Source organism: Prionailurus bengalensis, unplaced genomic scaffold (genome assembly GCF_016509475.1).
Source record: "Prionailurus bengalensis isolate Pbe53 unplaced genomic scaffold, Fcat_Pben_1.1_paternal_pri Un_scaffold_70, whole genome shotgun sequence".
NCBI classification, from domain to species: Eukaryota; Metazoa; Chordata; class Mammalia; order Carnivora; family Felidae; genus Prionailurus; species Prionailurus bengalensis.
In genome coordinates, this window is record NW_025091170.1 from 142,267 (window position 1) to 155,913 (window position 13,647).

The window sequence follows — 13,647 nt, forward strand, 5'->3', positions numbered from 1 at the left end:
TCATAATTAAAAGCATGACATTAAATAAAGAAAAAGTTCAATTAAATGGGGGTGAGAGGGTATGATCAGGGAATAAGGAACGTGGTAGATAAAGTAACTAAACTGAAGACTCAATGAATAGATAGGGTCTAGGACCCTATCAATGATAGGGACCCCATCTCTCTTCCTTGTTCCCTGTCTAATCCGTTCCCTTTCTTATGACACCAGTTCTGTCTCCAGATAACCCCCAAAATCCCTCTTCCTCCACTTGTCCTCTGGGAGGGGTGGGTGTCTTCTACCGGATACCGTGATCCAAAGTCACCCCTTCATTTTTATTGTACATTAAGTTTCTTCTTCCTTTTATGCTCTCCTTTGAAGTAATAGTAAAAAAAAAAAAAAGAGGAATTTTTCTAATATTGTCAAATTAGGGTGAGATTGGCATCAGCATAATGTGTTACCTTTCCCAGGGTGTGCTTACCTTTTAATAAAGTATGACTGCAGAGGGCAAATTTTACCCAAAGCAGGAGACTCGGGTGTGGTGGGATTACCATGCCAGCCGATGGGAGAGGGAAGGGAAGTGGAGACAGAAAGGACCTCCTGAGGATCTTCAGGTCAAACCTTACTAGTGAATTCTAGACCCCTCCACTCCACAAGGCAGTCCCAGCTATGCTGGGTCACAAGTGCACTTTAATTGAATTCGATGATACCTTTCCACATAGGTCGTGTTCAGGCTCCAGTGGTGTTCACCCTGAGAGGAAAGCTCACAAAGTTAGTCATCAGTTTTCCCATAAAAATGCCCATTCTTCATGATGGGCAGCTTAAGACTGTCCAGGGTCATGCTCATTGTGCTTTTATCAAACATTTCTTCCAAGACTACTAAGCCCTTCTCTGAGAGTACTTTCAGCAAAGTCAAGCATAGAGTTCAACTTTATTATGTGCCCTCCCTACACACACAAAAAAAAGACCTATGAAATAAATATCATCATCTATCAGATAACTAATAGGGTGTTGGAAAAACTGGGCAAGGGAGGCAGTACATTTATTGAATAAAGATTTTTTAAATCTTTTTATGTTATCTAAATGTCATAGTGTGTCAATTGAATCTTCTGATTCTGAAGGTCAAATTACTAAATACTAATATGCCAGTTCAAGAAATCTGAGCTGCCATATATTTTAGGTTGGCATATATTTCTTAATCTAGAACTCTTCTTTGTCTTTTCATCTTTCATTGGTAGTCACTAAATTAGACACGTTTTAAAATAATCCCTCGCTAAAGCCATCCACCCAAGAAAAGGTTAAAAAGCAAATAAAATGCAAATAAAAAGGGTTTGTTTTTATAGGAATTTGCATTTATGCTGCTGGTGTGTATAACAAAGTATATAGTACTATATACAGCAATGCATTGCTGAAATGTTAAAAACATTTTTTCAGCTCTAAGGATTACAGAATTATAAAGGCATTATTGAATGCATCCATCACAGTATTAGGCACATAACTGGAGCTCGTGGGATAGAACTGGTTAGCTAATTGCCTATGAGCCATTAAAGATCTGTTAAATTAGCAAAACTTAATTTATGGTCACAAGGAAAGCCTACTAGCTAATTTAAAAGGTTCACTAGAAATGTATGTCCTCTCAAGGTCACCGAGAAGTAGATATATATTAAAGGTAATAACATACAGAATATATTTACAGAGGATATACCTTTTCTTGTGGCCATTAGTGCGCACATAATGATTGAGTAAAATAATGAAAAGATGAAATGGGACTTGAGGTCGTTCAGCAGCCTGATGCTTGTCATGCTGAAGACACAAACATAAGGAATCCTTTCCCCAGGGTTGTGTTTTAAGATGAGCAATGCTGAGTTTGAACCAACTTTTTGACTTAGAACCTGAGGGTTTCATCTGTCCATAGCAACAAATAAATAAAAGTGTCATGCTTCTTTAAGTGAAAAGTATATTTTAACATTTATCCCATTATCTTTGTGCTCTACCATGGACGTTCAGGACACACTGTCCCCAAAACAATATACTTTGGGTGATGCCAACATCAGTGGAGTTGGCTTAGATAGAAGCTGTGTCCAAGCCAAGATTATAGGCAGTTAACAGGCACCTCCATCATTCTCTACTTATTACAGAGTTAATTTTTCTGAAGGAATTCTCAGTTCTTCTTTCTTTATTAAAGCCATAAAAAAGAAGCAAAAAGAGGAATTTTGTGACCTTTGGAAAATATAGGTACATAAATGGTCTTCTCAAGTGAATATAAGTTTCAGTAAACTTGTGACAATTTATTGATAGAAAGACTTTTTCCCCCCATATTCTTTTATTTGTCTGTGACTTAAAGATATATTGGTGAAACTTTCAAAGACCAAACTCTTCTTGAATTTTCCTTCTACTGATGTTCATACCACTAATTTCACTACCATAAAAGCTTGGGCATTTCCGCCAGGATAATGGTATGCAATATTAAGGAAAAAAAAAAAAAGACAATCGAGGAAGTTCATGTTTTTCCTCAGTAGTGGAGGATACAGTCAAAATAAGCATATTTAAGGTTCTTTTTTGCAAGGTTCAATACATCGAGAAATGCACCTTGAATTCTCTGATGGATAAAGAAAGGTAGAGGTAGACTGTCATCACCTCTCCACAATATGTTAGTTTCTGGGAGCAAGGAGATGATGTTAACCCCATATGACAATAATTCTGATTACTGCCTGGTCCAAAAATGCTGTTCTGCGGTTTGGCCTTCCAATCCGAGTTTTGCTTTTGGAATCTGTTCAGGGCTTTCATAGCCACGGTTGATGTAGAATCCATTTTCACCATCGCCTGAATAATCCGTTCTGTTTGTGGGAGGCCAGGTGGAATCTTCTGCCAGCGTTTTTTGCCAGTGCCTATATTGACTTTTAGAATAGAATCCAAATTCTTTTTTGATCCATAGCCAGAGCTTTCGATTTTGAAGAATGAAATCCTGAGAAATCAAGTGGAGAAAACAATCAAACCATCTTTCCACATTCCCCTGCAGCCAGGGGTACTCACCGCCCACCTGGGGCCTGTCTCTCAGATGTACTTATTTAAAGCTGCTTCTGAGGCAACTTTACTCCCTGCTGTCCCCACCAAGTCTAGCAGCTCCCTGGTTCTCTCCCTTGAGAAGGCAGTGTGCTTGTGTTCACACCAAAAGCTTACAGCCTTTCATTTCTACAGATTTCCTAGTTAAATCCTGGCTGGTGATTCACTTGAAATTACTTTACTGCCAGACTGAAATGATAACAAAATAACATACTCAAAATCGAGAAAAGGAAAAAAAAATCACTGCTACCTGCCACAGGCCACTTACAAGGTGCCACCTGATGGTTTGTTGAATGAATGGCGGAACTCTAGAAATCAAATGGGTTTTGCTTTCCGTTTGGGGAGGGTTCTCTTTTTTCTATGTTCACACGTGCACTCACAATGTTTACACATTTATAATAGGAATGGTCAAATTTTGCATTCCACTTTTGGTTGTGCTAGAATTTCTGTCACATGTAGCCATAGTCTTCTCAATAATCACTTTTAATGATCCTATACCATTTTTTCAAATTGGTGTATAACGATTGATTTAAACAAACAGCACCTCTACTTTTGAACATATAGGTTGAATCTAAAATTTTACCACCATAAGGGTGCCTGGGTGGCTCAGTTGGTTAAGCGTCCAACTTTGGCTCAGGTCACGATCTCATGGTTTATGAGTTCGAGCCCGCATCAGCCTCTGTACAGACAGCTCAGAGACTGGACCCTGTTTCCGATTCTGTGTCTCTTTCCCTCTCTGCCCCTCCCCTGCTCACACTCTGTCTCACACTCTCTCAAAAATAAATAAACATTAAAATGTTTTATAATTAAGATAAAATAAAATTTTACCACCATAGATAATACTACGATGAATACTTTCATACATGTAGACTTTTTTTCCTCCCCTTTTGGGTTATTTGAAAATCTATATAGTCTCAGGCACCTGGGCTACTCGGTTAAGCATCTGACTCTTGATTTTTGGCTCAGGTAGTGATCTCACAGTTTGTGAGATCGAGCCCTACATTGGGCTCTGTGCTGTCAGCAGAGAGCCTTCTTTGGATTTTCTCTCTCCCCATCTCTCTCTGCCTTTCCTCCACTCATGTTTTATCAAAATAAATGAATAAAAACTTTAAAAAAATAAAATACATAAAAATATATATAGTCTCAAATTGATTCCTTAGAGTATGAGAAATTTTACACTCATTGTATACAATGATGTGTGTGTCACACACACACACATATATTTACATAGATTTGTTTGAACCCTTTTCCCAAGGGATTTACAATACATGAATCTTTTTTTTTAAACTGTCCCTTAAAAAAAATAATACCCAGGACTTTCACTGAGTAGGTAAAGTCATTTAATGACAGTGAATAGAAGAAAAATACACTAGGGGAAGATTTTCAAGACAAAGAATTGACTAGATGAGCAATTTTTTCCTTCCACTCTTAATTAAAGAAGCCCTTCTGAAGACAGCTCTTCACGCTGAAAGGTCTCATTGAATTTTAGAGCTTGTAGGTCACCTGGTCTAGTCTCTACTAGCTTATTGATAATACTAGAAAAATACACTACGATGCCTTCATGGGAGACAAAAATTAGAGTTAATTTGATGTTTTGCCTTCCATGCTAAACATGGATCCTGAGAACATTTCTATGCAGCCTTTAGAGAAGTTTAAATCACTCTGCAAGAGTTTCCCCCAAAGAGAACATGCACAGTTCTTACAAACCATTAATATCTATCACTTTGGGAGACAAAAACGGTCCATCTAAAAAACAGGTACCTGTTGAGAATGAGACCCTTTATTTGTTTATTTTCCCGGAAAAAGTGTAAGAGATGTACAAAAATTTACCTCTACGAGGAAGGCCACACAGAATTGGGTGAGGGCTGCCACCAAAATCGAAACCCTCCATGATGTCAGTGTTGGGATGAACTGTTAAAAAAAGAATCTTAGCTTTATACCATGCAGACCTTAAATTTTGAAAACACACACATAAACATTAATTATCTTATTTAATTTATGTATTTGTAACAGCTCTCTGAGCTTGGAGGGTAGGCATTGCTTTCTCCACTTCACAGATGAGGTCAGTGCGTTGCCTAAGGATGCAAAGCCAATCAATAAACAGAGCCAGAATTCAAATGAGAACTGACTGCCTCTTGGCCTGTGTTTCCTCCACTGCCTGAGAGTAAACATTCGGTAAAATGTGCCATGGGTCACAGACATGGGACAAAACACTTTGGAACCTGTGTGTCTCTCTTCATTTTTATCTTTTCAAATGGAGGTAAGAGGATCAGGATTAAATCATTCATCTAATAATGCTATCACTTCTAATCCTCCCAAAGTTAAAATCTACTTGGAGTTCATTCATTCAGTGAAATTGACGTATGAGTAAAACATAAAGGGCACAGAGGTTACCAGTTACTTTTGATACTAGGTGGAAACTTTCTGAACCAAGGTTCCCAGTCCTAAGTCTAATGGCTTGATCAACGTTGAACACACACAACCCAGCTCCTTTTAAGGATTCAAGGGTACCTATTGGCCACCAATTATGATGAACTGATAGGTATTAACACTACAACTTCCCATGCTGGCATCAGTGGCAAAAGACTACTCCCACAACCCCCTTTCTGATCCCAAAGTCAAACATGGGGGCTGAGCTGTTGTTAGGACTAAAACCACAGATCCTCCACAGCATCTGATTGCCCCCTTGCAATTCTCATCCCCAGTCAATTTGCATCCCCAGCAGATTATTGCGCTTTATTTTCTCCTTTCATGTAGAGACTGCCTTTCTCAGGTTGTGAGACAGAGCACCTGGGTGCAGAGCTGTCTGGAGACCGTTGTGAGATCTGGCAATGGGTCAGAGTGTAGTGGAGAACCTGATCCTTCCCCTCCCTGCTGCTCCTGCCCTGATCTGAGAGGACTACTCTCCATCCCTTGGCCTGGAAAACACTTGTCACACTGCTTTGGAATTATCTGCCCACGGGATGGTCTTCCCTCCTAGCCTCTGAACTACTTGAGAGCTGTGCCCACGCCTTACACATCTTGGGCTCGCTAGTGCCAAGCATGCTCTGGAGCTTCATAATGTCTTGTGACTAAATGGTCTAGGTTCTCATTTCCTAACTGCATCTCCCTCCGTAGACTTTCTGCTCAAGCATATAGCATCACGTAATTAGGCTGCCATCACGTAATTAGGCTGTCCTAAAAGCCCTGCTGGAAAGCCTGCTCAGATATCTTCAATGACTCTCTGTTGCTCTCAGGAGAAAGCCCAAACTCCCCTGGCCACCTTTGTCCAGCCACACCACGCCTTCCTCACATTCCGCAGCATGTTGCCTCAGGCTTTGCCAATCTTCCAAGCATTCTGTGAAACAAGTCTTGCTTTCGATTTTTATTTCAGCCACCTTACATTCTTTTGCATTTCCAAGACAAAAGAGATTCTTGCAGCCCTCTCTGCTTGTGCTCAGGCTGTTCTCCTGGTTTGAAATACCCTTACCTTCTACCTAGCAAAATCCAGCCTATCCTGTGGACCCAGATCAAGTTGAGCCTCCTCCATGAGGCCCTCCATGATGGTACAGCGTACAGGCCCCGTGAGAGCTCCTCCTTCCTGTGTTCTTCCCACTTCTCTCCACACCCTCTACAAGCACAGGTGGTCCCAGGTGGCCATGTCATCATTTCACTCGCATAGGACACAATGTCCTCAACAAAACTATAGACTGCAAGTCAAGAGTCAATCCCTCTCTTTCATTTCTCCCACAATGCTGGCTCTAAGAATGGGTTCAATGACCTCTTCTTAAATTTTATTTTAACCCACCACCCTTTGGATTAAGTGATGCCCACTGAAATAAATCTCCCCATAGTCAATGTCTGACAGACAGAACCTGATTGGCCTACAAGTCTACTTTTTCTTACTCCTTACAACTACATTATAAAGGATTTCTACTATATGTTTAAAAAACGACACTTGAAGAATTACTGAATTAGCACAATTTATCATATTAGCATAACATGGATGAATAAAGTATCCAAACAGCATTTTAGGTGTGAATAGATAAATGTTCCAGATTGATAATACAGATGATATGGGAACAAGCAGAGGTTAACATACGTGTGATGAGTTATTTGTTCCTCTAGGAAGTCAGAATAGCCTCAACAACATGAAATGGAGAGAATACGGTAATACCTGACTTGCCAATTACAGTGCAAATATGGTCCCATTGCACATATGAGTCACTCCAGAGGTGGAAATGAATACCACTTACCTCCATTCCACGATATATATCTTGAAAGTCAGAAAACAGAATGAAAACTGTGAGGCCCAAGGCAGATATCAGCAGAAATGAGAATATATCTGAAGAAACACCAAACGTTATTTTTAGATGCTAAACGAATGTTTCATACAATTTGGCACACACTGCAGAATCAATTATCTCTGTTGGGCAAATATCGGCTATATCTTCAGATGTTTTGATAGATCCTTCATATGTTTTAAAATATGTTCTAATGCTTACCGGACAAAGGTGACAGCTTCACATCTTTCCTTTCAAAGGCGTGCTATGGAAAACTGCTGATCTAATACAGGACACTCCATAAAGGAGTCATGTCAGCTGAGAAGTCCAGGAGGGACTTCTGCACTGCACGGGACCCCCTGCAGTGACCAACCTACATGAAGGGTCGAGAAGCCGCAATGCTTTATCACTGCGTGTCTAGTGAATTCTACATGAATGGATGAACGGTCAGTCCTCTTAGTATCATTGCATTCTTTGTTGCCTGGAGAATAAAGTCCAAGGGTCTTCAACTGACATTCAAGGCCTTCCTTGAATGGAATCTAATTTCCATCTGCTTTTCTGTTCTAGTCTCATTGCTCTTTCTTATGTGGTGGAACGGGGTTAAATCGCAAACCTGCTACCTCCAAGGAGGACTTTGTTCACGAAGTACCCTGTGTAGCGGATATTCTTTATGTCTTGGCAGTTTTTCTTAAATTTTTCTTAAAAAGCCCAATTCAGATACCACATTCTTTTTAAGGCCTACCCAGGCCTCTCTCACAAAGTTTTCTTTCATAGGGTTATGTAACACCTTGCTTTGCAAGATCTTCCTTTATGCATCTACTAGACTGTAACCACTTAAAAGTGACTTTGTATGCCCTTCTGTAGGACTCTGAATTGAAAGAATGAGGAGCTATCATGTACATCTCCTGGGTTCTTTCTCTCCAACCTGCCCGAATGGCTTTGCTTTAGGAAGCTTAAACTTCCCAGGATGCACTGTGCCAACACCACTGTTTTTATCCCTCCAGCCCTACCCACGTCTGCATCCACAGAGCTTTTACACACTTTGTAGATGGGCCTTACAAAGGTTTTCTGATGAGGTTAGCACCTTCAGGCCCAAACAATTGGATTTCATCAGTGTTGCCATGATATAAAGGATCCTAACACGCTCTAAAATTTATGAACAAACTGGATGTTCTCTTGTATTCTCTCTACCTCGTTTATTCCAAGGTTTATGGCCTGCCAGCCCCCAACTCTATACCAACCAAAAATCGGAGATGACAGTGCCTCTGCAGCTGGCCCTATTTTTGTGAAGACATCAAAGCTGTTTCACCCCTGTGCACCTACGCACCCCCTCATATTCATCCAAGCTTCACTTGATATATACAGCTAGATGCCACACCTCCCAGAAGAGCCAGGCTTGCTTGGGAGGGGTGTGAAGCATAGAGAAGAAAAAGCAGGGGCACCAGGATCGCTTATTTCCCCAAATAATGTGTGCAGTTGGGTAAGAAGAGCTCAGGAGATGGCTGTGTGGATTTTTCATTTATGTCATTGTTTCCATGTCCCAGGGACCCAGAGGTTGGGAGAAGATGATGCCCCAAGTGTCCATCCTGACGAAGGCCTGGTAGTCACAGCAACTGAGTGCTGGACACATCACACTGTCCTTAGACTAATGATCTGAAAAGCAGGCCAGGTGGGCACACGAATGACCAGTGTGGAAGGAAAATTATAAGGCCTTCATGTAATTCAGCTTTGATTGGAGAACATAATGAATGGAAGTGAGTGTTGCCTCCCTAGATCAGTTGCTGTTGATGAGGAAGCTTGAAAGAATGGTACTTTTTTGCTCATGGCATTTGGGAAGATATATCCTGGGCAAGACACTACAGATTGCAAGGAAGGGAAGGGTTTGCAAATAGTCACATCTTTTTTCCATAAAGATTAAGTTTGTATTCTTTCTAGATCGTCTCATTATAAAGTTGATCTGCCAAAGGCTATCAAGAAAGATACAGAGTTGAAAATAAAATTGCTTGATATTGTAATAGAAAGTTCCAAGGACTTTTGAGACTAAATGGCTTATTAGGAGACTGTTAGAATATTTGTTTATAAAACTTGTTTTTAACTTAAGATTTTCAGTTATTTTCCATGTAGGACTTGAGTTTACCCACAAGCTTTAAGTCACTATGATGTAACTAATTCGGTTCTCACTTAATTCAATGTATATAAAAAGCTTTGTAGTTACTGTTCAAACTAAAGTACTTGCCAAAGTAATATATCATATCCTCCTTGTAAAATACATTCACAATCAAAAAAAGGACTATAAGTGATTTACCTTAAAACATAAAGCAGATTCTTGATTTGTGACAAGAGCCAAGGGAATTATCAAACACTGAATCAAAACTAAAAAATATCAGAAAATCAGGAAGTTTATAGAAAATATAAAATGAAAGAAAGGTCTTAGCATGCTCTCAAAACCTTTGAAAAAACAGCTGTACCAAAAAAAAAAGGGGGGTGTGGTAGTGAAAATAGATAGAATGGTAAATAAATACTAAAACTAGTTTAACATAGTAAAGGTATGTTTCTAATTTAGGAATAGGAATGGGGCTTACTTTTCTAATATCTATGACTTATTTAGAAAATTACAGATTACAGTTTATGCCATAGGATGCCAAAACTATAGTAAATTCCCCAGAGCAGAAATTTTACAGGCCAGGTTCTCTGGTCAGGACAATAAAACTAGAAATTATTAACTAAATTTAATGAAAACTCCCTTCTAACATACAGATTTAACACAAAATTCAAAACATCAGCTGGGACAAAAAAAAGCAAATCAAGTCGATTTGCAGACTGTTGAATAAAGAGGACTAGAGGAATGAAAACGAAATGCCTTTCCACTTGAAAAGGAAACCTCTCTGTTCTGAAAACTAGGTGGGTCAGAGAAGAAATCAAGTCATAATTACAGACATGTGAAAATGTAAAGAACATGGCCGAAACATTGTTGATCTAAATGATTTTCCTGTTTCACAAGAATCAAAAAAAAATACATTATAAAGTCAATTCAAACATTACAATGTTTTCAGAGAAAGAAGGAAGAAAAAGAATGAAAAAAGCAAAAATTAATAAGTTAGAAAAGAGAAAGCATACAGAATTTATTAAATCTGAGAACTGGTCTTTTAAAGAAAACCAGCAAAAATATAGTTCTTGTAAGAATATATGAAAGGTAGCACATACAGGATGAGAATATTAAAAGCGTTATAAAAGGCAATAACATAAGAACATACGACTCAAAATCTTATGCTGAGACGCAATAATTTCAATGAACTAGAAATATCTGGGGGAAAACTTGTTATGTGAAAACAGTTTAAAAACAAGATAATTTGGGGCACCTGGGTGGGTCAATCAGCTAACTGTCCGACTTTAACTCAGGTCATGATCTTGCAGCCCCTGAGTTTGAGCTCCCTGTGAGGCTCTGTGCAGACAGCTCAGAGCCTGGAGCCTGCTTTGCATTCTGTGTCTCCCTCTCTGTTCCTCCCCCACTCACACTTTGTCTCTCTCTCAAAAGTAAACATTAAAACAATAAAATAAAATAAAATAAAATAAAATAAAATAATAGAAAGAGTGTATCAAATTAGTCCTTTAAAAAAAAAACAGTTCTTTCAAAGGAAAGATATAAAGCCAGATTATTTTACTGGGTTCTTGCAAATTGTCAAGAATAGACCATTTACATCTATAAAGTTTTTTTTTCCCCAGGAAAGAAAAAGTCAGAGTTTTCAAGCCTAACAATAAACCTAACAAAACACTACCCACACACACAAAATCCATCCAACAGGAAATGCAGATATCAAAAAGCTGTAAAATTTGGGGGGCCTGGGTGGCTTAGTTGGTTCAGTTTCCGACTTCAGCTCAGGTCATGATCTCACAGTTCCTGAGTTCAAGCCCCATCCAGGGGTTTGGGATGACAGCACAGAGCCTGGAGCCTGCTTTGGCTTTCTCTTTGCCCTGCCCCCTTCTCTCTCAAAAACAAACATTAAAGAATTTTTTTTTTTTTATTTTTAAAAAAAATTTTTTTTAACTTTTATTTATTTTTGAGACAGACAGAGCATGAACAGGGGAGGGGCAGAGAGAGAGGGAGACACAGAATCGGATGCAGGCATCAGGCCCTGAGCCATCAACCCAGAGCCCGATGTGGGGCCCAAACTCACAGACCGCGAGATCGTGACCTGAGCTGAAGTCGGCCGCTTAACCGACTGAGCCACACAGGCGCCCCCCAAAAAAAATGTTTTAAATAATGAACAAATGGAGAAGCATAATATAGTATGTCTTTAAAACTGAGGACTTAATTGTGTAAACATTACAATTTCCCCAAAGTATCAAAATTCAAAAAGGATTTTTTAAAAAGCCTTAAAATTTATTCTAGAGTTTATATGGAAAGATGAACAAGAAAGAGAAGTAAAAAATGTTTGAAAACCGAGGAGTAATGAAGATACATCAATCTAACTGATTATTAAAACTTATAAAACTGTTGCTAAATAAATGAAACTATAATTTTTAAAGTGTAGTGATAGACCAAGAATAAGCTGGCATGTTAATGAGACAGAAAAGATAGTCTAGGAACTAATTAATTGTATATAAATTAATAAGTAAATATATAACAAATATATAAACTCACGTAATATAAATTATGTATATAATGAAGCCATAAATATACATGAATATGTAGGTATGATAAAGGTGGCATATAATCAGTTGAGAAATAAATGATGAAAAGAAATATTAAGTAATAAATTCTGCTGGGAAAACGAGCGACTAGTTAGGTAAAGTAGTTGGATCTCTACTTCAAACTGTATGACGAAATTAACATTAGATTTAAAAAGCATTAAAAGAAATTTAAAAAACAAGGAAATGCTAATCTACCTGATTTTGCCATGGGAAAAACCTCTCTGTGCCTAAGGGCGATGGGAAGAAAATCACAAAGGAATAAACTCATACAAATAAATAAGACATAGAAGAGTGACCATGTTGGAAAAGAATGGATAAAAATGTATGTAGGCAATTCAGAGAAGAAGAGATGGCTAAAATCATGAAAATGTGTTCATCCTCACTGGTGATTCAAGAAATGCACAGATTAAAGTAACTTGCCCAATGTTGTGAAGCTACAAAGAGGTCAGGTTGTATCTGAATGGTTAGAAAAGTCTTTTACAAAGTATCAGGATATATACTCACAATCATTCTTGATGACTCACAACAGGACAGGACTCGTAACTATTTAATAATGCATGTGTGTATCTGCACATAAGGAGTTTCCTGCCCAGGTTTCTACCACTCATGAAAATTATCCTTCAATACTCCATTAAAAAAAAAATTTTTTTAATGGAAATACATTTAAAAAAATTTTTTTAAAGTGTATTTATTTTTGGGAGAGAGAGACAAAGTGCAAGTGGGGGAGGGGCAGAAAGAAAGGGAGACACAGAATCTGAAACAGACGCCAGGCTCTGAGCTGTCAGCACAGAGCCTGATGTGGGGCTCAAACTCAGGACCTGCAAGATGACCTGAGCCGAAGTCAGACGCTTAACCTACTGAGCCACCCAGGCGCCCCTCTTTTTTAATTGCAAGATAAAGCTGAGAAAATACAGAAAGTGAAAGAAAATAACAAAAAAAAATGGTGAATAACTAGAGGGAGAGCTTGTAAGAATGAGAGCAAGTCACAAAAGCATTATACAACCATTTGTAGATATTGCAGTCCAGAGTTCCAGCCATCACTTTACCACTGAACTGCAACTCTGGGGAGGGTGGGGAAATGGAAGGAAAATTAAACTTCATATACTCACAGTTTGTGTAGATGGGTTTTCGAAATGGCTTTCCCTTAGAGAAGATAAACGCTGCTGTGATACAGTTGATGGTGGTGAGGGGCCACAGTGTGGTACTCTCAAAACTTAAAACTGAACCAGGAATCAGCGTTGCATTTTCAGTCCCATTTCTCTCCAAACTCATATTCATTGAGAAATTACTTTGGTTGTCCAGAAAGCACTTACTACAAGAGAATGCCAACATTTATGGGATTTTCTATTCTATTTTTATCCAGGTGGCAGGAAAACAAAAAAATTTATCACTGCCATGGGGTCTCAGCTTTCAGATTGTCCCAGCCAGTAACTATCAAGACATATTTTGTTCACCTCTTGCAATGACAAAGCAGAAATAACAAATAGAACAAGTCAAAATTATTCTTTGTCTATCATACCATTTAGAACAAGTGATTTGTGTTGAAAGGGCTTGGATGATAATTTTCTATGAAATCCCTTTCAGTTCAGAACAAATGAACCATGGCTGCCCATGTGTGTGCATTCGTGCGTGTTGGGGGAGTGTTGTGGTGGGC

The 13,647-nt window shown here is 38.7% G+C and overlaps 1 protein-coding gene across 1 annotated transcript in view; it reads right to left on the reverse strand.

Annotated features, from left to right (window-relative positions):
• Positions 1-2,239: 2,239 nt before the first annotated feature.
• The window catches only part of LOC122478471 (probable cation-transporting ATPase 13A5), a gene marked incomplete at its 5' end in the record, with an annotated part of 44,896 nt that continues 33,488 nt past the window's right edge, over positions 2,240-13,647 (reverse strand). Inside the window, 4 exons of the mRNA XM_043572063.1 lie at positions 2,240-2,941; positions 4,870-4,950; positions 7,275-7,363; positions 13,103-13,305. Coding sequence (XP_043427998.1) covers positions 2,681-2,941; positions 4,870-4,950; positions 7,275-7,363; positions 13,103-13,305 — 634 coding nt within the window. The remainder of the gene's footprint in view (positions 2,942-4,869; positions 4,951-7,274; positions 7,364-13,102; positions 13,306-13,647) is intronic.